The sequence below is a fragment of the Ursus maritimus genome, unplaced genomic scaffold (assembly GCF_017311325.1).
Source record: "Ursus maritimus isolate PB19 unplaced genomic scaffold, ASM1731132v1 scaffold_2, whole genome shotgun sequence".
NCBI classification, from domain to species: Eukaryota; Metazoa; Chordata; class Mammalia; order Carnivora; family Ursidae; genus Ursus; species Ursus maritimus.
In genome coordinates, this window is record NW_024424452.1 from 26,984,357 (window position 1) to 27,008,023 (window position 23,667).

The 23,667-nt window shown below is 47.3% G+C and overlaps 1 protein-coding gene across 6 annotated transcripts in view; it reads left to right on the forward strand.

Annotated features, from left to right (window-relative positions):
- Positions 1-23,289, forward strand: part of MARF1 (meiosis regulator and mRNA stability factor 1) — a 39,569-nt gene extending 16,280 nt beyond the window's left edge. For all 6 annotated transcript variants that reach the window (XM_040635289.1, XM_040635291.1, XM_040635293.1 and 3 more), the window contains 15 exons: positions 775-855; positions 3,186-3,422; positions 3,549-3,668; positions 4,380-4,555; positions 5,859-6,079; positions 6,823-6,965; positions 7,137-7,270; positions 8,337-8,539; positions 9,589-9,816; positions 13,151-13,381; positions 15,557-15,769; positions 16,998-17,058; positions 17,146-17,271; positions 18,655-18,825; positions 20,643-23,289. In XM_040635289.1, coding sequence (XP_040491223.1) covers positions 775-855; positions 3,186-3,422; positions 3,549-3,668; positions 4,380-4,555; positions 5,859-6,079; positions 6,823-6,965; positions 7,137-7,270; positions 8,337-8,539; positions 9,589-9,816; positions 13,151-13,381; positions 15,557-15,769; positions 16,998-17,058; positions 17,146-17,271; positions 18,655-18,825; positions 20,643-20,887 — 2,590 coding nt within the window. In that variant the 3' untranslated portion in view covers positions 20,888-23,289. The remainder of the gene's footprint in view (positions 1-774; positions 856-3,185; positions 3,423-3,548; positions 3,669-4,379; positions 4,556-5,858; positions 6,080-6,822; positions 6,966-7,136; positions 7,271-8,336; positions 8,540-9,588; positions 9,817-13,150; positions 13,382-15,556; positions 15,770-16,997; positions 17,059-17,145; positions 17,272-18,654; positions 18,826-20,642) is intronic.
- Positions 23,290-23,667: the final 378 nt, after the last annotated feature.

Sequence of the window (23,667 nt, forward strand, 5' to 3'; positions counted from 1 at the left end):
GGCTGCCTTTTGTTTTTTAAAACCATAATTGGTTGTGTATCCTCAACTCTGGGCATTCTGCCCCCATGTGGAATTCATGAACCACATGAGCCACAACGTGGCAGGAGACATTCAAGCTGTTCTGCCCGTTATTCTGAGTTAACAAGGTGTTTGTCTCACAGAGTAGTCAGCGTTCTTCTGATACACAGGTATGAGAAGCCCTATGCTTGAGTTTGATAAAAATCCCAGTGTGTCTGGCTTTTTATTCTTTAATTACATTGTCCCTAAAGTCATTTCTTTAAGTTTTTCCGGAAAATTAATTTTGTCATATCAGAAACTGCTAAATTTATGTTGTGCGGACCCTTGAATAACGTAGGGGTTAGGGGTACTGATCCCCCCTCCCACGCAGTCAAAAATCCACGTATAACTTTTGGCTCCCCAAAATCTTAACTACTAATTGCATACTGTTCACCAGAAGCCTTACTGGTAACATAAACAACGGATTAACATCTGTTTTGTATGTTGTATATGTTATATACTGTATTTTTACAATAAAGTAACAGAGAAGAAAATGTTACTAAAATCATAAGGAAGAGAACATACATTTATAGGACTGTACTGCCTTTATCGAAAGAAATCCACATGTATGCGGACTCATGAAGTTCAAACACATGTTCAGGGGTCAGCTTACCTTGTGTTAATTTTATGAACTCAGTTTTTTAAATACAACTTGGAAATCATCTGTTGATGTCCAATAACATCGGTTCTCTGATGAAGTGAAATTTTGTTTTACAGTGCAGAAACAATGTCTATTCTTCAGGATGCTCCTGCCTGCTGTCTGCCTCTTTTTAAATTTACAGATATCTATGAAAAAAAGTAAGTTAGGTTTGTTTTTTTTTTCACTGATCCAGTTGGTACTGATTGGCAGCTTCCAGAATTCCTATATTGATGGGTGATTGGCATAAAATTGTGGTAGCTGCTCTTAAGGAATTTCCAGCCTGGTGGAGGAAAAGACTTAAAAGCAATGGTATTCAGGTTCAGATTTCGGTTTTAACATACCTCCTAAAAATGTCTTTCATTTTTAGTAAATTTAGACCTCAGTCCCTAAAGCTGTCCTTTCATTTTTTTCCAATTGATGAGTTTTTTTCTTCATTGAGCATTTTATGTACCTTCTAGCCTGTAAGCTCCAGGACGACAAGGACTTAGGATGGGCTCTTCAGTACCCGGGGCTTAGTAGGTGTTCAGCAAGTATTAGTGGAATGAAAGTGTGAGGCTCTGTGGAGAATGCACAGCTGGGAGGACACAACCCTTGTCCCTGAGGAGCTTATGTCTGGAAGGGAAGAGAAAACACAAATCATTATAGAACAAAGAAAACTATCATAAAGGAGGAGCATGGAGGAGAAAATGGTACGAGGATGGAAGGAACAAGGAGCAGGACTGTTATTCTGTGAACCATGGGAGTCCTGAGTTGTGGAGGAGTAAGGGGGAGGTGTGGTGGCAGGAAACACGCTTCAGGAAGACTTTTCTGGTGATGGTTCAGTCTGAGATGGAATGGACAGGGCAGGCAGGGAAATGAAGGCGGGACAGTGCCACACCAGTCCCCAGGCCTGGGCAGATGCTGTTGGAACGCTGAAGTTTGAGTTGTCAGTGAGACAGGACTTGATGACTCGTTTTATGTAGCAGGCAAGGTAAATAGTAGAGGTCATTTTGATTCTCAGTGTTTTTGCCAGAGATGACTGGGCGGATGGTTGTATGGTTAAACCAGAAATGGAGAAAAAAGAAGGCATGTTCCGGAGGTACAGTGAATTTTTGACCTTGGTTTTGGACATTCGAGATACAAAGATGTGACAGTTATTTTCCTAAAGGGGATTGTGGGATAGGGGAGCAGATAGGGAGGGAGAGGGAACCCAGAGAAAGGCAGACCTGGATGAAATGGCACCAGGGACAGGAAGTGGGAAAGAACCCAGAGGTGAGGGTGACATCAGGACATGTGGGGATGGTGCGAGGTTTGGCAGGGAGGAGGTGGCTGTTGGTGACTTGAGAGCCATCCCTGCAGAGTCCTGTGGATAAAATCCTGGGGGAGCAGGCTGACAGACTGGATGGCAAAATGGCAGTGCGGCTCCTGAGAGAGCAGCTGTTTCCATTAGAGGCACTGTGAGATTATTAAGACTGAGTGAGAGCACCAGGGCTGTGTGTGTGCAGGGGCAGACAGCATGAGTGAGGGCAAGGGCGTGAGACCGCGTTTGGTCGGGGCAGGGCGATGAGGGGAGGCGCATCTGAGCATCAGTGTAGGGCCCTGGGAAGAAACCACAGGAGCGGCTCATGTTGAATGTGCGCTTAATATGTGCCAAAGCTCTTTCCAGACATAACATTTAATCCTTGTATCAACCCTGTGAGGTAGCTGTTATCTTCCCATTTTGCATTTGGGAAAGCTGAGGCCTGGATTGGTTCTAGAAAGTTCTAGAAGGTGACTAAGGCCAAAAGATTGAGACAGGACGTGAACTCAGATCTATCTGCTTTCTGATCTGTGCCCTTTGTTTTGTTTTGAGAGAGAGAGAGAGCCCAAGCAGGGGGAGCAGCAGGCAGAGGGAGAGGGAGAAGCAGACTCCCCACTAAGCAGGGAACCCAGGATCACGACCTGAGCTGAAGGCAGACGCTCAACCGACTGAGCCACCCAGGCGCCCCTTGTGCCTTTAAGCTCCAAGTGTGAAAGAGCTGCGTCGGGGGCATGATTGAGGAGTTGAACCTTCGGGAAGTGTGGGTCATGAGGTTGAGGCATAGATGAGGCGAGGGAGTTGCTGGAAAGGAGTATACCTCTTCTGAGGGAGGAGAGCAGAGATGGTGAGAGGGGTGTAATACAGAGGGATTTCCAGCTTAGGGGAGCCAGCTTGAAAGAGGTCATACCAGATAGCTTTCCATCTCAGAACATTAGGTGAGGTTATTTACAGAAACTGCAGGGTTCGAGGAATAAGTACCAAATGACATAGTGACTAATGGGCAGTGAGCCAGAGGTGACTCGGAGGAAGTGCCAAGCATTACTGGTTTGGTAGTGAATGAATTTATAGTAGAAGTATTCCAGTTTTACTTCTGAAGAGACGGAGGAACGATTCTTGGTTATAGCCCTTTATTTCATCTGATATACAGGCGTTTCTGTATAATCGAAGAACATTCTAAGTCAGCATCTCTCTCCTTTTCCTCGCTTTTAGGTTTGGACACAAGTTGAATGTGTCAGATTTATATAAATTAACAGACACAGTCGCAATCCGTGAACAAGGGAATGGCAGACTGGTGTGTCTCCTACCCAGCAGTCAGGCCCGGCAGAGCCCCTTGGGGTCTTCCCAGTCGCATGACGGCTCTTCGACGAATTGCAGCCCAATTATATTTGAAGAGTTAGAGTATCATGAGCCTGTCTGCAGACAGCATTGTTCCAATAAGGACTTCAGGTATAACTCATTTCCCTTTAGAACTCCTTTTGCATAGGGGTGTGGAATAACTGTTAAAATTACCTTGCAAATGTTTTAGACGACTGAGAAAAACGTCAGCTAACTGTTGTGTTCTCTTTTCTGTAGTGAGCATGAATTTGATCCAGACTCCTATAAGATTCCTTTTGTGATTCTCTCTTTGAAGACGTTTGCGCCCCAGGTTCATAGTCTTCTGCAGACACACGAGGGCACCGTGCCTTTATTAAGGTGAACATGTCAAAGCCATTGAGATATGAGGCCTTGGTTCTTCTCTTTGTAGAAAGTCTGCCTTCTGCCCACATCTCTTCCCAAGCGAGTATTAGAGGATGCTTCATCCTAACATTTTTAGCATCTTGCAGTCAAAGTACATCTGAAATGGGATCCATTTGCTCAGTACTTCCACAAGAAAATTGTGTGTGTGCTGATGTTTAGAAATATAAACAACGAACAGGAACGTTTCTTCCCCACAGAGATGAGATCAGTGTAAGTGCTGTACAAGTATCCATGCGTGCTGCAAGGGTGCACACAGCCTCAAGTAGTAGGTTGGAAAGCTTCAGCAGAGGTGTGCTTCAGAAGGCCACGTAACCATCTCGTGGGCCACGCAGTACACTTACTGTGGGGGCCAACACGGGACTGAGTTTGCCCTAAAGCCACTGATACATTAAAGCAGGTAAATAACTGACTTGGAACCCAGTGGCCTTATTTCTCACCCCCTCTGCTGGAACATTGTCCAGGAATTTCTGGTATCCTCAGAATGCATCAAAGAGGTGAATGCCGCAGTGATTGCCTCCCCCTCCCTGGGACCTGAATTTTCACGTTCAAACCCAGATCCTGAGGATTTAAGGAGAAATGATTTATGAATGGATATCTTAAAGATTTCTGTTTAGCAGGTGCTTTGCTTTTCCATTAGTTTGATTAGCCTTCTTTTCCCCACTTCAGCTTTCCAGATTGTTACGCTGCCGAGTTTGGTGACCTGGAAGCAGTGCAGGAGAACCAAGGGGGTGTTCCCTTGGAGCACCTCATCACCTGTGTTCCGGGCGTAAACATTGCCACTGCGCAGAATGGCGTCAAAGTGGTCAAATGGATTCACAACAAGCCCCCGCCTCCAAACACGGGTAGGAGTCAGGCACTGGTTTTTCTGAGCCGCCGGCTACCGTGAGAGGAGGCTGTTGGCTTTTATCTTGTGCGGCAGCATTGTTGGCCAAGCACAGAGCACTGTGAACGTCTCCTTTGATCTTCTAAAAACTGAAACTACTCTCTAAAGTGCTGAAGGTCTGGCAGAACCAGACTTTTTGGAAGGACCAGCATAAAATCTGTAAAAAAAATTTAAAACCCACATTTCACAGTTACGAATCTCTTTAGCCCTACCTAATCTTGTGAGGCTTTTTGGCTTGTCAGTTGACTGGCCTTTTAAAAATCGTTTCAGGTATTTGAAAGAAATACCTCTAAATGCAATTTTACCTTTGAAATTCGTTTTGGTCAATGGTTCTAACTTTGATAAATGTGAAAACAGATTTAGCTTTCAGTGTAAAGGACCAGGAAATGTAAACCTAGCTTTGGGTGAGTTTCTGAGTTCCAGGCCTTCCCTGGGCTGCAGGTGTTAATCCCACCACCCGTGAACTGAAAATTGTTGCTTTCCTATGGACACTTCTCTTTGATCCCAAACACTTCCTTTGCTCCTCCCCCTATGGGAAGAATGGTAAGGATTACCAGGGAAGGAGAAATGTTTGTATTAGAGCTGCTTACCACTTTCTCCTGCCTTTCACCTCAGTCCTAGACCACACAGTCTCCCGTACACTGTGCTCTTTCTCCTTTGTCATTAGCTTGCCAGTCTTGTAGAAGGGTTTCCATCTGTATACTTTCATAATTAAAACTTTTTCTTAATTACATGGACAGTCAAGATAAATACAAGAATCTCTTTCTTACTCAGTTTTATATCAGCTAGTTTTACATTACTGCTTTCCATGGTTTCCTGAGCAATCTTTTCAGCTTTCCTACAGGTTAGTTAGGGTTTTTCTGGGCTACCTGCTTGCTGCCCGTCTATAACTTTCTTTCTGTGGGAAAAATACGTTCCACAGGACCAAGTTACAAAGGAATCTTTGAAATACAACTGGTTTATAAGTTGGAAACATCCTGTGTAATTTCACTTCTGCTTTACGTTAATGCTCTGCTGAACTGTGCTTTACTTGGACTACAGGACTTTAAGAAGGTAGTGGTAAAGCGTCTGCCAGCCCATAAAGAAGTTGGGCTGATAAAGTAGATCATACAGGGCCTGAGTATAGACGCTGAGAAGTAAAGCGGCCCTTTGGGCTCACCTCCTTGGTCATGGTTGAGCTCAGGCGAGGGAGAGCGAGGTTAGTTATCTTTCAGAAGTGAAATCCTATCTTAGCCATGTTCTGTCTTTCTCCCCCCATCTAGACCCTTGGCTCCTGCGTTCTAAAAGTCCTGTGGGCAACCCCCAGCTGATCCAGTTCAGCAGGGAAGTGATTGACCTGCTGAAGAGCCAGCCGTCCTGTGTCATCCCCATTAGCAATTTCATCCCGTCCTACCACCACCATTTTGCAAAGCAGTGTCGGGTATCAGACTATGGATATTCTAAGCTGATAGAATTATTGGAAGCCGTGCCTCATGTGTTGCAGGTAAGGAAAGCTTAAGGATTACTTGTTAAATGATGGGAACGTCCCTCTGTGACTTCGGCTCCTTCAAAGAAACAGGGTGGCTGGTAACCTCATTCAAGGTGGCTTCTCAGTTTTTCCAGAAAACTGAGTTTAAACATAAAGAAGAAGCCCCTCAGAACACTGAGGAGTATTTTCCTTCTAATCTCTGTAGATTGACCTTCCTCTTCCTAGCCCAGGCCTCTCCAGGATTGTTCACTCTTACAGAAGAGCTGCCGAGAACATGGGCTTAGCTCTCATCAATGAGTTAAAGACCGGCTCCTGGGCTGGAGCCTAGCGTTGTTTTCTGAGGAGTCTTTGCCCTATTAATTTAGAGTGTTCCATAGCTTCTTACCTATAAAACATTTTACCACTTATAAAATGTCCTGGAACACCTTAGTTGTCTTTTGTAGACAAAATTAGTTGCCCAGATTAATAATATGCTTTTTATTTCTATAGTCATGACTATTTGAAAAGGGGTAAAAGGGAAAGGAAAAGGGGGTGGGGGTCCAAGGCACTTGAGCAGTTGTTCATTTTGACCGTCTTCATTCTGTTGATCCACATTGTGTTTGAAAATGCAGATACCATACATAAAAGGACTTGTTCTCTGAGAGCAGTAACGAGAGAGAGAGAGAGAGAGAGAGAGAGAGAGTGCCGTCAGCCAGAAAGTCCGTATGTGCCAAGGTCTGATGGGTATAAATAATCAGATTGTTTTGTTTAATTTGCAGATTCTCGGAATGGGCTCCAAACGTTTGTTGACCCTTACGCACAGGGCCCAGGTGAAGCGCTTTACTCAGGATTTACTAAAACTTCTCAAATCCCAAGCCAGCAAACAGGTCATTGTGAGGGAGTTCTCACAAGCTTATCATTGGTGAGTTGATGAGAAGGGGGGAGGGGGAAGGAAAGCAAATATTTTAAAACACTTTTTCTTTCCACAAATAATTACCTAATATTTTCTATTTAGCATTTTTGGGGAAGACTTAAAAGTTAATTTGGCAAGTGATATTTCTCATTCCTTACCCATTTCCCTGGTTAATTCTAGGTGTTTCTCAAAAGACTGGGATGTCACCGAATATGGTGTTTGTGAGTTGATCGATATCGTGTCAGAGATCCCAGACACAACCATCTGCTTGTCCCAACAAGATAACGAAATGGTGATTTGCATCCCTAAGAGAGGTATGTTGACTTGAATGTGCTGGTTACCTTCACACGGAATCCTGTATCCTTTCCGGGGCCTCCATGGTTCCTGAAGATTTCTTGGAAAGTGCATTGTGGGAACTATCGCTGTGCAGTGGATCCGAGGTTCTTCAGAGCAGGCGCAGCCACTTGCCCACAAGAAAAGCAAGCTGGTGTCTTAGAGTTCACTGTAAGGAAAAGAAGGGTATAAGCAGCCTGTCTGTGGCTGTTGACACCATAATTACCCAGCTGAGAGTCAGGTACCATGGCTGTCGCTTGTCTGTTCTCTTGGACTGAGCTCCTTGACTGTGCACTCTTGAGAAGGAAAGAAAATCCAAGCAAATGTTTTATTTTACCTTTTGCATTTTGGTCATTTTGGTTGCAGTCTGGGAGCTGGAATAGGTAAAATTAATCTACTTCCTGTCATGTTCTCCCAGTATTACTAATCCGTGATTCCTAACCTCCGTTCCTGCAGAACACTGACGCTCATGAGATCCTAATACTCCAGAGCTTTTGGAGTGAGTAATGTCAGTCTTCCCGATTGTAATTTAAAAATTAATAGAAACAAAAATGGAAGTTGAAGCTTTTTCTCCCCTGTATTTTTGTTAAACTTTTGTTGCCTGATACTCTCTTCTGCTAGCAATTTTAACTGAAGATCAGAAGAAGACACGAAAAGTGTGTGGCTAGTCAGAAATGCAATTTTATAGAAATAATTTCTAGGTCACCTTTTCAAGTACAGAGACTTGGATGTGTGTCATGCTCATATATATGGAATGGGGGACGGGGAGCTAGAGAAAATACGTCTAGCTTGCAAAGCCAGATTACATGGGTGTATGTGTCTTTCACCGTATACCATTATAGTCTCCCGGCTTCCTGGTGGTGTGCCCTTGAGTGAGTTTGAAAACCATTGTGCAGAAAGAGAGAACATGAACGTGTTTGTTTTAGGTTGTCTGTGCTTGGAAGGCAAAGACGGTATCTCTTGTCATCTGTGCATAGGACTAATACAGCGGTAAGGTTTAACACAAATGAATGGAAGAAAACTGTGATTCATTTTTTATTTTTTAAGAGCGTACCCAGGATGAAATAGAAAGGACAAAACAGTTCTCCAAGGATGTTGTTGATTTGCTGCGGCACCAACCACACTTCCGGATGCCCTTTAACAAATTTATCCCCTCCTACCACCACCACTTTGGCCGGCAGTGCAAACTCGCGTACTACGGGTTTACCAAACTACTTGAACTTTTTGAAGCCATACCTGATATTTTACAAGTGAGTGAAGAGATTCCAGTTATATTTTTCTGAACATATTATGTGGGGAAAATTTTTCTTTTCCAGGTCTATTTTTCCTGGGAAGTAGAGTTAGGAAATAGGAGGAAGGGGCGCCTGGGTGGCACAGCGGTTAAGCGTCTGCCTTCGGCTCAGGGCGTGATCCTGGTGTTGTGGGATCGAGCCCCACATCAGGCTCCTCTGCTATGAGCCTGCTTCTTCCTCTCCCACTCCCCCTGCATGTGTTCCCTCTCTCGCTGGCTGTCTCTATCTCTGTCAAATAAATAAATAAAATCTTTAAAAAAAAAAAAGGAAATAGGAAAACCTTAAATATTTCCGTCAGAGAAGCTATGTCATTGGCTCAGTATTTTTAGGTCAATGTGAGGTCTTTTTCCTTTAGTAAAGAAATCATTCTTCAAATTTTTTCAGGGTAATTATTGAAAAAAAATATGTAGTCTGATTTCTTTGTTTTGGGGTTTTTTTTTTAGATTTTATTTTTTTATTAGAACAAGCTGAGGGGAGAGGCAGAGGGAGAACAGGCTCCCCGCTAAGCAAGGAGCCTGATGTGGGCTCAATCCCAGGACCCTGGGATCATGACCTGAGCCAAAGGCAGACACTTAACTGACTGAGCCACCCAGGCATCCCCAAGTAGTTTGATTTCTTAAATGGACTGTTCTTCCATTGGCACGATACTTTTCAAATTTCTTAGGTTGACAGTGGGATGAGTACATGAGGTGATAAGAATGCTTAGCTCTTAGGCACTGTGAGGTTGAACCAGATTTCTGTTGTTAATTTTATTAGTATTACTATTTTTGACCCCTGAAGTGCTTTTAAAGTTTTTCTTGTGTGTGGTAAAACACATTACCTAGTTAACCCCTTTTTAAGTGTGCCTTTCAGTGGTATTAAAATCTTGCAAAACCCAGGCTCTCTATCCGTGAGAGACCACCAGAGTGCTTCTTAGTTACTAAGTGTATACATTTATGTGCTATTTAATTCCATGAACAGTCCTCACTTGTTCACCCTCGCCTTCTTCCTCCTGTGTGTTTTCCAAGGTATTGGAATGTGGGGAAGAAAAAATCCTCACTTTGACAGAGGTGGAACGATTCAAAGCGCTGGCTGCCCAGTTCGTCAAACTCCTGCGGTCCCAAAAAGATAACTGCCTTATGATGACAGATCTGCTCACAGAATATGCTAAAACTTTTGGTTACACATTTCGTCTCCAAGACTATGATGTCAGTTCAATTTCGGCTTTAACTCAGAAACTCTGCCATGTGGTAAAGGTGAGCAGATTCTCATTTTCATGGGCGAAAATGTGGCGGCAGCATGTTGCCCGTGATGTTTACTGGTGCTTAGCATTTCCTTGTTCACCCCTGGCACTGGTTAACGCCTCACAGGATGTGCTTTGTAGGCCATTAATACCTTACTAGGGAGTAGGAGAGGACTCCAATTTGGCAGGTAAGAGTTTTGGTCTTGGTCTTGCTCTTGCATGTTTCTTAGAGGCCTTGCCAAAGTCATGTCTTTTTGAGCGATGAGGTCTCCGTTTTATCCGAGGGTGTTTCTTCTCTTGAGTATCCTCCTAAGCGGATTATGATCTCTGAAGTTGTGGGGAGACTGTGGTCACAGATCTCTTTCACCTTCCAGATTGACTCAGTTGAGTAGATGTAGGAGCAGGCTAGGCTCACAGCTGCCTTTGTTGCTGTTAGCAGGAGATTGGAGAGGGTGACTTCCTCTTCCCGCCCTGGGCTGAGCTGACCCTCCCTGTCCTAGGCAGACCAGCTGGATAGTTCCAGGCTGCCTCCTGCATGGGACCCAGACAGCTCACTATAAGGAGGGAGAAGTGAAAGGGAAAACGTACCAAGTGCGAGCAGCCCCAATTACAGATGTGGAAGGAATCCAGTTATGTTGTGTCCGGTTAAAGGGAGAAGAAGCTTCACAGGAGACAGAGAAGGAGCTACTGGAAAGCAGGAAGGACACTAGGAGTGTGGCACGTTCCCAGTGCCCCCTGCTGGGAGGATGGGTGAGACAGGGACTAATGTGACCTTTGGGCCTAGCTGAGTTGGGGGGGACTTAGTGTTCGTGGCCAGGACGGGGTCAACACCAGTGTGTGGGGACATGGAGTGGGTTGAGGCCGGAGGAGTAGGACATGACAATGGTGACAGGTAATGCAGACAGCTTTTTGGCTTGTGTACTTGTGAGGGAGGAGAGTGAGAGCTCAGTGAGGGGAGACTGTGGGACGGAGTGGGCCAGTGCGCTTTCTTGTGGCTCTTTTGCTCCCAGATGGAGAGACTTGAGCATGTGTGAGAGCCACAGGGACGGATCTGCTCGAGGAAGAGAAGATAAATACACAAGGGCAAGACAGGGTGGTGGGATGGGGGTCCTAAGAAGGCAGACCTGGGAATTGGCATTCAATGGAAGGAGGCACAGCCCTGATATTAGTACTTTGACCGGAGGGAGGGAGTGTAGGGTAGATGCAGTAAGTTTGATGTTCCTCACTGGGAAGAGGAGGGAGGTACCTTCCATGAGCTGTTTTTCTGCATGGAAAGTGAGAGCAACTGCATAGAGAGAGGATGAAGGAGACAGGATTCAAGATTGAAGTGGCCATTGTGGTGCATGGGACCCGCCAGGACATCGGGCAGGGGGCTGGGAGTAGGGGGAGCTCCGCAGGAGAGAGGAGGGATGGTCAGTGGCGCAGGGCTGCTTTGGTGCAGGCATAGGGAAAGCAGACAGTTGGGCTCAAGGTGGGAGTTTGCCAGATGGTGCAAAGAAAAGGCACGGGGACAAAGGAGTTTATGGAGTATGACCAGAATGGCAATAAATTAATGGCCCATCAGCACCAGGGTGGATGAAAGAGGAATGTGTGCAGAAGGGAGAGGACTTAAATTGGGAGGACATGGGAGTCCATGCAGGCGAAGCTGGAGAAGGGGAAGCAGAGCCGATCATTGGAATCTCTTTCCGGTCTCCCACTCCAGCGTCTGCCTCAGGCTTCCTTTCGCCTGCGGTCTCCGTGGGAGGTTTGCATGAGCTGCTTGAGAAGTGGGCGGTAGCCGGTAATCCCAAGTGACCTGGGAATGGGGGTCTGGAGTGGAATCAAGGAGGAGAGGGTGTGCCTGGAGATGGGGCGGATGAGGAACGGAAAGGCCACGGTGTGGGCGAGGCCCCTTGGATGCTCGGTCACCCAGCGTGTGAAGGCAGTGGTGGGCTCCAGTGGATGGCAAGTCTAAGCCGTGACCAGAGATTTTGAGGAGCGAGGGTGAGGGAGTGGGGAGTTGGGGCGTCAGCAGTCAGGATGGGGAAGGAACAGAGGGGCTCTCGTGTGCTTCCCTGACTGCTGCTGCGTCTCCCAGGAGCCTCTGGGAAATGCCGATGCCCAGACTTCACCCCTGCCTCTGAGAATCTGATGTCATTAGTCCCTGTGCGCTCTGAGCGTTGGCATTTTTTTATAAGCTCCCTAGCTGATTCTGTTGTGTAGCAGGGGTTCAGAATCAAGAGATGTCTCTAAGTAGCATCAAAAGAGCAGGTTTTTATCTTTTCTCCTTGAAAGGCTGGAGTTGTAGTAATAGTCTGGGCATCTGAGAAGATGGCTCGGATTCCCTTAGACTTGAATCTGTTGATTGATTAAACCCTGTATCTGCAGAGGAAATCTGTTATTGGAATCTCCACAAATCTGTAACCATGAGAAGTGGGGTGGGGGGCGTCTACCCATTAACCTCCTGCCCTGGCTCTGGGTGAGCGTCTGAACCAGGGACACACCAGGATTGTGAACCCAGAGCCCCACAGAGTATGAGCCTGTGATGACCTAGCCCTCAGTGAGGCACTGGGACCTGCGGTCTTGGCTGGGAGAGCAGACAGGGGGACACTCTGTAACAAACTTGGTTTGCCTCCCAGCACCTCAGCGCGTGCATACTGACTCTGCCTGTTTTAAGTCCAGTGACGGCTCAGTTCACAGACTCGTTCCTCTGCCCAAAGCCTGCAGCTCTTGGTTAGCCCTTGCTTGTTTCTTCATATGCTGTTTGGTCTCCCAGTGCTAACCTGTGTCTTTTCCAGAAGACCTCCCTTCCAGTGCACTTCATCACTTCAACCTTGTATCTCCCCGAGAAGCGAGGGAGAGACATGTAGTCAGATAGGAAAATACCCGCTTGCTGGCTAGTGATGATGGACTAGGGGAGTGCGGCGGGTGCCTTAGTCAGAGTGGTCCTTCAGTCTACTCTGGACACAAAGGTGGGGTGAGTCGGTCTGCAGAGCTGCCCTGTGGACCGTCACCTGCAGCCCAGCCTCCCCCCTTGAGCGCGGCAACCTTGAGTTCAGGGGCTTGGGCCCCTGGATGCTGGCCAGTCTTACCTCCGTCCATAGGGGAGTGGAATGAGTGCCTGCAGAGAGGGCTGGTGTGATGGCCATCTCTGATTGTGGGCTGGCAGAAAGGGAGGGAACAGTTCCCGCTCTGGTGTCCCACAGCAGCCGGAAACAAACTCACACACTCACTTCCGTGGAAAAGAGGGAAGTAGAGGTTTTCCCTCTGTTGGTCTCCCTCACCCAAAGGACAGTAGCTGAGCTGGGTGGCCGTGGCCCAGTGTGCCGCTCTTGAGCTGGGAAACTCTGGGACTCTTGTTCCCCCAGATTGCTGACATGGAGTCGGGCAAACAGATTCAGCTGATCAACCGCAAGTCCCTGCGCGCCCTCACCGCCCAGCTGTTGGTGTTGCTGATGTCTTGGGAAGGAACCGCTCACCTTTCTGTCGATGAGCTCAAGAGACATTACGAAACTACCCATAGCGTTCCCCTCAACCCCTGTGAATATGGATTCATGACCTTGACCGAACTTCTGAAGAGTCTGCCCTACCTAGTGGAGGTATGCTTGCTAACGGCTCTGTAGCGCCATCTTACTGAGATCTGCTGCGCTGCTCCTGGGGTGCCTGGTGATCTGACTTAGGGCGTATAGGGCGGGAAGGGACCAGTCGGTCATTTCATAGTTGAACAAACCGAGGCAGAGCAGGGGTATAGGCACCTTGCCCAAATGAGTGCCCAGCTAAGACGGAAGCCCTGGCCTCCTGAGTCCTGAGCTGGGGTGCTTTCTAGCTCCACCAGGCTGCAGTTTGCTGCTGTTCGCGCTGACGAGATGGATGGTGTGGGGGCAGGGCGGGGGGCTGTCATCAGTCAGACACCGGTCAGAAAGGAAGGCTAGTACCCTGGGTAGCCTTTTAAGAATAGCGCTGAAGATGGGAAGAATCACAGGAGAATATTACAGAAGTAGATGAGACCCTCACCTGCCCCCAGCCCAATTATCAAAATTGACCCAAGAAGGTACAGATTAAACCAATTGGGGCACCTGGGTCGCTCAGTCAGTGAAGCATCTGCCTTCGGCTCAGGTCATGATCTCAGGGTCCTGGGATCAAGCCCCACGGCGGGTTCCTTGCTCAGCGGGGAGCCTGCTTCTCCCTCTGCCTGCCGCTCCACCTGCTTATTCTCTCTCTCTCTCCGTCAAATAAATAAAATCTTGAAAAAAAAATTAGACCAGTTACGACAAAAGAGGCTGTAAGATCGTTGAAATTTTATCAGTGGAAAAGATACCAGGACCAGATAGGTTGTTAACAGTTGGATTTTTAGCTAACTTGAAAGAGTAACTCCCAACTTCCTAAAAAACATTCTAGGCCATGTTAAAGACAAAAACAACAAGACAAAAAAACAAAAACAACAAACCTCACCACTTCATTTTATGAAGCCAAAGAAACTTTAACATCAAAAACCTAATACAGTCCCCCAAAAGACAATGATTCTAAATAGGGTGCTAACCAGTAAGTCCAACAACGTGGAAAAAGAGTGCTGTACCATTGTTACCATATAACCATGTGATTGATAACTACACAATTAAGAGGGATTGACAGAAATTCTCCCCTTGTCCAAATTCGGGCCGGGCTCCTGGGAGCCGCCTTCTAGACTAGACTGCGACCTGGGATGTGTTGGTAATTTTCTGTCCACCAGCACCCCGCCTCCCTCCTTAGCTCTAAATCTCCACTTTTCTTTGTTGTATTCAGAATGAAGCCCAATTCTGCACTAAGGTTCTTTCCTTTTGTTGCAGTAGCTCTTGAATAAAAACTATTTTTCCCACTTCAGTTACTTTCCACCTCTGGTTTGTCCTCACAGTATCACATCCAACATTTTCGAAACTCTGTTAATTATCTGTTGTGTGAACAGTGGTTCTAGGCAGCGTAAACCGATGATCCAGGACAGAAGACTTTCCATGGCCAGCTCGGGTTGGGATATACCCCTTCCCTTGGAAAGCCTCAGTGCACATTAAAGACTCTATAAAGGTTTATGGTAAAGAAATTTGTTTACTTGAAGCCAGAAGAGCTTTGGGATTTCTTCCCTTACTGCCCCCCCCCCGGTCCTTTTTTTAAAGAAGACTAATGTGGTCATCCTGCAGCACAGAGTTCTTGGATCCCTGCTTTAGGTGAAGGGGTTCATTGGGCTCATTCCCCGCTGTCTGATGCAGTGCTCTCACTCTGGGGGTTTGCCTCCCTTCCTCACTGCCTTTTGTTTGAGACCCCAGGTCTGCCAGTTTCCTTCCTTTCTGACATGCTGTTTCCCCAGACCTCTGCCATCTTAGACACACAGATAGAAGGGAAGTTTGCTCTCAGGCAGCACTTTCTGTGGGAGGAGATCCTTGAATGAGCGCCCCCTCCTCCCAGGCTTAGTGCCCATTTTCAAGTTGACTCAGTGCCTTTTCAGTCTCAGCTGGAGGCCCTGGACTCCTGGGTGGGGCGGGAGGCCAGTCACTCTGGAAATTTCTCTTTCTTTTTTAAGATTTTAAAAATTTACTTGTCAGAGCGAGTAAGAGCATACAAGCAGGGGGAAGAGCAGAGGCAGAGGAAGAAGCAGGCTCCCTGCTCAGCAGGGAGCCAGACACAGGGCTCGATGCCAGGACCCTGAGATCGTTACCCAAGCCGAAGGCAGATCCTTAACCAGCAGAGCCACCCAGGTGCCCCACTCTGGAAGTCTTTAATGCTGTGTTTTTCTCTTGAACCAGGTTTTCACTAACGAAAAGACAGGGGAGTGTGTAAAGCTCACTAGCCTGTATTTGTTTGCCAAGAACGTGCGGTCTTTACTTCATACTTACCACTACCAGCAGCTTTTTCTCCATGAGTTTTCCATGGCCTATACCAAGTATGTCGGAGAAACACTGCAACCCAAGACCTATGGCTACAGTAGCGTGGAGGAGCTCTTGGGAGCAATCCCTCAGGTGGGTGTTCTCAGAGCTTCTTGGAGAGCGTCTTCCTGGAGAACCCCAGGCTCACTCTCCTGAGCACAGTCATGAAATGCTGCCAGGACAATGAAATGGCAGGCATTTTGAAAAACATACTGTTGGCATTAAAGGGATGATTCTAGCGTTTTTCCTTGATTCTGCAAGCCTTTATTAAATCTGTATATGCCAGGTGAGTAAGTTGCAGCCCCTTTCTTGAGAAAGGTGTCAGGTGATGGAGAGTCAGGGCACCTGGCAGGTTTGAGGCAGTGTGGTCAGTGCAGTTATCCATGGGTACCCTGAGGAGGGCCACGGGCAGGGCCCATGCCCAGGCTCGGGGTTCGTTCCAGAGCCAAGATGTCAAGGATTTATAGACGTCAACCATGTGACGAAGAGGGGACAGTCTGGGCAGAGGGGACTGCATAAGCAGTGACAAGTAGCGTGGAATATTGAGGACATGAAAAACCAGGCAGGGGCCTACCAATGTAGTGAGAGTTCCCTTACAGAGGGCCTTGTGAGCAGAAGGACCTGGAGGAAAGAAGTAGGGAGCCTCAGGTTTGTGTGTGGAAAGCACCAGTGTCACTGCTGTGTCCAGAGTAGGAGGAGGGGAGGAGGGTGCTTGGCAAGTACCCTTGCTGTGGCCGGAGCACAGGTGAGAGTGATAACGAGACCGAACCCACCTGAAAGTAATGCAAGAGGCAGCGAAGGACCCAGGAAGGCTGAGATGGAAACTTGGTGCAGACGCGTGTGGGGGAGTGCTGGGAGCCAAGGGCCTCCGCTCCCGCTTTTGCTTGGCTGAGGAGCTGGAGAGAGGACTGTGTTTCAGGATTAGGACCAGGAGCTTAGTTTGAGGGGTCTGGATGATCCCCATTAGTTTTTTTAGGGTATATTTAGTTTCTGGAGAAAATAGGAAGGACTCTCCTGTGACAACTATCTCCTTTAACAGACCAGAGCTGGTGTTGGGGAGATGGTCTTTCTGAGAGCCCTAAAGAATATTTTTAAAGCTGAGTCTCATCATTTTTAGAGTACACATCTTCTTGTAAGGAGCATGTCTCTGCCAGCTTCTGTTACTTTAAAAGCTAATGAAAGTATAGAAGAATTTTCCTTGACATTCCTCTCTAACTTCCAATATATTTAGGGTCAGTGCAACAGGTCCCATTCTTCCTGGATTTAGGGCTTATTTCCCCTCCTTTTCCACTGCTTAACCAGTAGTATGTCTTGTGTGCAGGTGGTCTGGATAAAAGGACATGGTCATAAGAGAATTGTAGTGTTAAAAAATGACATGAAAAGTAAGTAAGCACCCATCCCCTCCCTGCTTCAGAAATCCCGGTTCTCTCACTGACTTTTCCCTCTGACGGCTGCTCTTGGTCCCCCAGGTCGTTTGAGTTCACTCGGGCTTGCCCCCACCCACCCTGAAAACCAGCCCTCAGCCACAGAGCACATCCCAGCGGTGCCTGAATCTGGCATAGCTGTGGAACTTGAACTTGGAGCAGGCAGCGATGGTAAGCAAGGCACAACACAGCCAAGCTTGCGAAATTCTTGGAGAACTGACCCCGGGGTGTGGGCTGGGAGTGGGTGGGGGCAAGGGCCACAGTGGGCCATGTTCATATATTCTCCAAAGCAGTCTGGTGTTTGGTTGGTAACAGAAAAACGAGCCTGCATTTCATAGTATTTTATGGTCCCTGGTTCAGGGTCTTGAATGATGTTGACAGTCCTGTAATGACAGTATGTCAGCCCAGTTCAGGCTTCAGAGGAAATAATTTTTCCGACATTTGTTAAAACAGTATGTTAAGACTATTGTAATAGGATCAACTCTGCTGCACCTGAGGAGGGAGATAGAAGTCAACTCTGAGTACAAGGATGAACGGGGATGTTTTAGTCAAGAAGCAGAGAGCGAGGGGGACGGTGGGGGCACATCACCAGGAGAAGACATCAGGGGTGGAGGAATGAGGGCTTTGGTCAGAGAGCAGGGGTGAGGAGTTCTTGCAGAACTGACTTGCCAGGATGCTTGCTAAGACTGGGCTCAGTGAGGACCAGACAGACACGGAAGGCCAAGGTCAAGGCCTCGTGGAGAAGAAGGCTCAAAGGGCCAGGCTCAAGTTGGATCGAGAGAGTCTTTGTCACAGGGCCCCTCTGGGAAAGACTTGGTAATAATGCATTAATAATACTTAAAACAACATTGATCCGCTCAGATTTTATGTGGAGCCTCCTCTGTAGATAGAAATCGACTAGCTTGAGCTTTGTAGCAGTTGTAACTGTATTGAAAGACTTTTGAATCCATTGCTGCATATGAGACTTTTATCTTTGTACGACTCTGTAAGTCGCTCATTGGAAGTGTTACTGTGGCCTGTGTGTGGAGGACACATTTCACATTTTATAAAGCATGGGAATGGAGCTCCCTGCCCTCAGCTGTCAGCATAGCCTGCAGGGAAACTTCCTTTCCAGTCTCCGAATGAGGGACCCAAGTCCTGGAAGGTTAAAGAGCTTACCCAAGATCACTTGGGGAGTGATGGAACTGGGCCCCATGTCTTAGCATTTTCGGAGCTTTTGCTTATTTTAACTACTTTATACCGCTTCTAAGGACTTACTTCTCCTCTTTGGAAGCTGATTGTGGAATCCTTTTTTTTTTTTTTTTTGGCTTTGGCCCCTTGGGGCATTGCTATTCCTGAGAACACAAATCAGGAGATCCTGGCTTGTGGCATTTCATTTACCAAAGAGTGACCCAGACCTTTCTGTTCATGGCTTTGTTGTTGTTGTTATTAACCTTGAGTTCTTGAGTACTTCCTGGCCTTTTTCATCTTGAAGGCTGAGAAAGAAAGCCTCAGGCACAGACTTGTGGTAGACTGCTGTCCTGAATCGAGCCCCGGCCTGCCTTCTCTGTCCAGGGCCCCACCAGACAGATCAGGAGCTTCTCTGCCTGACCAACGACTCCCCTGTGGACCTTCTCTGTGCACCCGTCCCTTCGTGCCTGCCGTCCCCTCAGCTGAGACCAGATCCTGTCATCCTCCAATCTGCTGATCTCATTCAGTTTGAGGAACATCCCCCAGAGCCTCCTGGTAGGATGCACTGTGTGGTTGCAGGGGTTTTCTCTGTGGGTTTAAAAATCAAAGCACGATGCCGGTATGGTAAAGTTCGATGGAGGTGGGGAGAAATTGTATTTTCAGGCATAAGAATACCTGTGCTGATTATTCAGGACCCTCTTTTTTGGTCAGTCTTCCTGCAAAGCTGGGTTCACAGCCTGGGGTGGCTTGGGAGCCTCAAGCCCAGAACAATGGTGGGTCTGGAGGGATGCCACAGCTGGGCCATGGAGAAGCCCACGGAGGTGTGTATGGAGGGTTTCCTGGGCTTTTGTTGCCTGCGTTCCTAAAGGCACAGCAGCTCGTGGGCACACCTGGTGCCCCACGTGCATACACAGCAGCTCTGGTCCGGCCTAGAGGTGAATGATGGCTCCGGGTTGGGGCCTTGTGAGGGTACGAGCAGGGGAGGGAGGGCCATCTGTGACTTGAGCTCCGGGGCCTGCACGGTGAGCTGAGAAGGGACAGGAAGCTGGCTGTGGTGAGCACTGACCTGGTGCCAGCCCTGTGCTTGGACTCACAGGCACGCTCACACCCCCTCCTCCCTGCATCCCTGCATGGCTGGCGATGGAGGGTGCGGCTTGGCCTGTGGAGACCACACTGGTTCCAGGCTACCGGACTGAAAGTGGCGGAGCTGAGATTTGAACCACAAGCCCCTTGTCTTGCTGCTGTATCACCTGAGCTCTGGAGAGGTGACCCATCTGCTCTGTCCAGGCCCTTCCCTTGTTGCCTTTGTCTGTCACAATGAGTTTTTCTCCACTCTGCTTACTGTTCCAGGGGGAAACCAGGGACAGACAGCCTTGTGTTGCCCAGTAAAAGAACTGAGGCTGTTTACCTGGAGAATGGGAGGTAGGGAAACATAGATCTGGCTTCTGCCACTGGAAGATGTCACGTGTAACAGAAGCAGGAATGTGCTCCTCTGGGACGCACAATGGGAGCTGGTGAGAGATGGCTAGCAGCCCGCGCATGGGGTGGCGGCTCTGGTGCATTTAGTCTGCGCAAGAGGCAACCATACGCCTGGGACCGGGCAGAGAAACCGAATTGGAATGGCGTGGGCAGGTCTGTGTGCCATTCTCGTGCGTGCTGGCCTGAGAAGGGAGCTGGGGCTCAGCATTGCTTCCGTCGCTCTGGCCTCTCTGCACCTCTGGTGCCAGGGCCCCTTGCACATGTACACGCTGGGGGAGTCTGAGGTACAGAACATCTCTTTGAAGCAAAAGCAGCCCCCTGTATACGCAGCAGGCCCAGGACTCAGGGCTCGGGCAGAGAAAGAGCAGCCTGTAAACACTGCAGGAAAAATGGCTGTTTCACTGCCTGGATATTTAGGGTAATTCTGCCTCTGTGCATTTCTCGGTCTGTCTCTGCCCACCTTAGATCCACGCGGGGCACAGCCCTCTGTCAGTGGTACACGCCGGGGCTTCCTGACAGTGAGGCCCCTCCTCGTGGGAAAGTCTTCAGGTCCCATGAAGCTCATGGGTCTTGAACTACCTGACAGTGAAAGGACAGAGAATCCAAATGGGGGAAAAAATGTTTCTACACCATTGCCCATTGAGTTACAGCCAAAAATGAAGCTTTCTAAAACTTTGTAATCCCAGGGAAGGAGAGCTGAGGTGCAGTTTATTTCTAAATATCTGACTCACGTGACGTGTTGGCCACATAGCTGATACGTAAATTGCGGCATGGGCATGATGTTTGGTGGGTGATATTAAAAATATTCTTTGAGATGATACGAGGGAGAAACTAAAAGCCCACACATCTTGCAGGTCCTAGAACTGAATGTGTTTGCTTTTTGGCATTTACAGAAATTATGAGTTTAAACCAAGAAGAAAAAATTGAAATTCCAGTACCAGTAAAGAACCACAACCCAGCCTCGGACTCCGGCTCCTCCGGCATCTCAGCAGCTGTCCCAGTGCCTCCCTGCCCCTCCTCAGAAACCTCAGAGTCACTGCCCAGCAAGGACCCCGTGGAAAGCCCAGCCAAAAAGCAACCCAAAAATAGAGTAAAATTGGCAGCCAATTTTTCCTTTGCACCTATAACCAAGCTTTGACTCGCGTTTTGAACATAGAATTAGGATGGGGAAACACTGTCTGATTCTGCACACAAAAGTGGGTTCAAAAAACACAGCCTTTTCTGTTTGAATGCAAGCCCCCTAGAAGCCAGTTCATCTTCAGATGTATCCCACAACGTTTGGTTTTACATTGAACACAGCTTTAGAGCTGAAGTATTTCTTTCTTTTTTCCTCCCCTAATTATTTGGAAAAAACAAACCAAAACAAACAAAAAAACCCCAAAACCTCCTGGCCCTTGTTAAGGAATCCTTAATATATCTTACCAAATTTTTCTTAATGATTAGGAAATGTAATGGTGTTCCACAAGGAGAAAGCAGTGAGAACTCAGCTAGAAGGGAGTGGTTTTACTGCCATTCAAGCCACATCCGTGGTAGAATCTTACATGTAGCATAAGATAGCCTCTCAGCCTTTGCTTCCTGGTGTTTCCAGACAGTATGAATCAAGTGCACGGTGTGTGGTGTAGCAGAGCCTACCTTGCGGCCCTGCACATTCCCACATGGAAGCAGAAGGGCAGGCGAGGTGGGGAGAATGTATTTTTGGGTTAGATACGAAGCTTCCTGGCTTCCATGTGACTTGTAAGCGTGCCTTGTTTGTTTTATTGAACTATGTCTGTAGTTGATAAATGTGGCTTCATCACAAATTTTTTAACACTGTTTCCACTTCGGGGTGCCATGTAGGAGCTTTCTAGAAAGTTGAGGATGTTTTAAGCTTCCCTTTTATGTTACGTTCCAGTGTGATATGGATTAGGTTAAGGAAAAGGAGATGGTCTTGGTGTCATGAATTTAAAGTCAGCATTTGAATTCCAGCACACAGTATTGTGTGTTGAGTGGCAGTGTTGGGAAGAGAGTCTGATTTTCTAAAATATGCATGAAATGCATAAATTACAAATCAGAGCTGAGGGGCGAGGTGCTTTAACAGGAGCGACATCGATACTCTTTCCACTAGGAAGAGACAGAAATCCTATCTATATGTGTGAAGGCCAAGGTTGATCATCTTAACCTTGTATTTGTAATTTTAAACCTGGTTTTGGTAGCTGGGAAGCTTTATGTGTGAGTGTGTGTGTGTGTGTTGGCTCAGTGTCTTTTAATAGTGTCTGCTTTTACTGTTACTTCTCACTGTTGGAAGCATGTTTGGGTTTTTTGTGGTGTCTGATGTTGGCATTTGGGAAAAGCCAGCCTTTGAGGGAGCACTGCCCTGTGGAATGACCTTCGCCTCGAGGTGGCGGAGGCATCCGGTGACGGGTGGCCTCTCACCCCTCCTGGAGAAACCTGACATTTACAATGGGTTGTATTTGTTGGGCAAAAAGGCGGATTCATTCATAGAGCAGAAAGAACCTGTTGGCATTAGGTCTTCCACTACTGAGATGGTTTCTTTTGGGGAAATGTTTATATTTTGTAATTTCTAGAAAGCCAGAAAATGCGCTCTGATTTCACAGCCAGCATTTTGATAAAATGCCACAAAACAAGGGCTCCAGAGAGATTTTTACAAGTCGGGTTTTTGTTCCCCAAAATCTTTAAAATGAAGCCAGTGGTTCCCAGTTCTCCACACATGGCCTCAGTCGAGATGGAACAACCCTGGAAAAGCCTCGCAAGCAGTATGGCCCTGTGCGAAGCCTCTCCGAATGAAGGCATTTCTCCTACAGACATAGTATGGCAGGAGGTCAAATGCAGATGTGCAATTTTTTTTTTTATAAGAAGCTTTTAAACTGTGAGAAAGGTGGCGTCGAGAACCTCAGTTGCCTTATTCTGAGACTTCTTAAGGCTGAGTTTGCACTCTTGGACTTTAGTTTTGCTCGCCTAGGCATGATTGACTTTAAAAACGTCAGAGGCACCATTACAAGTCACGAGGAACAGTCTCAGAGCAGCTGCTTTGGGCAACAGTCAAAGAAGAGCCTGCAGGCCCATGCTGTCATGGGAGTGGTCAAACCCAACTGTTCGCTGGAGTCACCAGCTAGTCTGGGAGGCGTGTGTGACTCTAACCGTCGCTGTTAGAAGATAAGAGAATAAATACAGCGTGAGCTCGTTGTGTCCGTGATGTACTCCACAATGGCCAGTCCGATTGCTATCTATTTTTTTATCAAGAGGCTTTAATTAAATGATGTGACGAAATGATGTATGAGAATTAAGACAAAGAAATTCTTTATTTCTGGGTGGAAAGATGTACCAGGTTAGATGTATCTGTTTAAAGAAAAAAAAAAAGACAAAAAGTTATCACCACAACCCCCTTTCCCATCTTGCACTGTTTGTTTCGGATCGGGCTTGGGGGAAGAGATGTTTTTCTTAACTGTCTACTTTGTTTGAACACTTTTTTTGTGGTTCAAGTGCTGTTTTGTGTGTTGGGACCAAACAGTTGTCAATAAACTTTACAAAGCAAGCATCTAATTTGAGTTTTCCAAGTGCTGTGTTATTTGTCTGAGGGGAGGAACAAGAAGCCAGTCCAGTCCTGTCCTGTCCTCTTTTCACGTTGGGTTCCCCCAACTTCTCACCCCTTCTGAAAATCCAGCTATTTTGGGGAGAGTGAAGTAGTCTGATATTTTCAGGGCCCTTCTCACTTAGCCCACAGCCCTGGCAGGTGTGTGCACTACTGCCCCCCCCCCATGGTTAGCGCCCTCTGAGGCTTCCAGCCAAGTGTATAATCACATGTGGGGCAAATACAGTAATCACAAAGGACTCTGGTTAGAAATCTGAGATAATCCCTCGAATCTCTCCCTGTGAGAGAAATCCATTTTGCAGGCTATCTTGTTTTTTGTCACTGTGGGG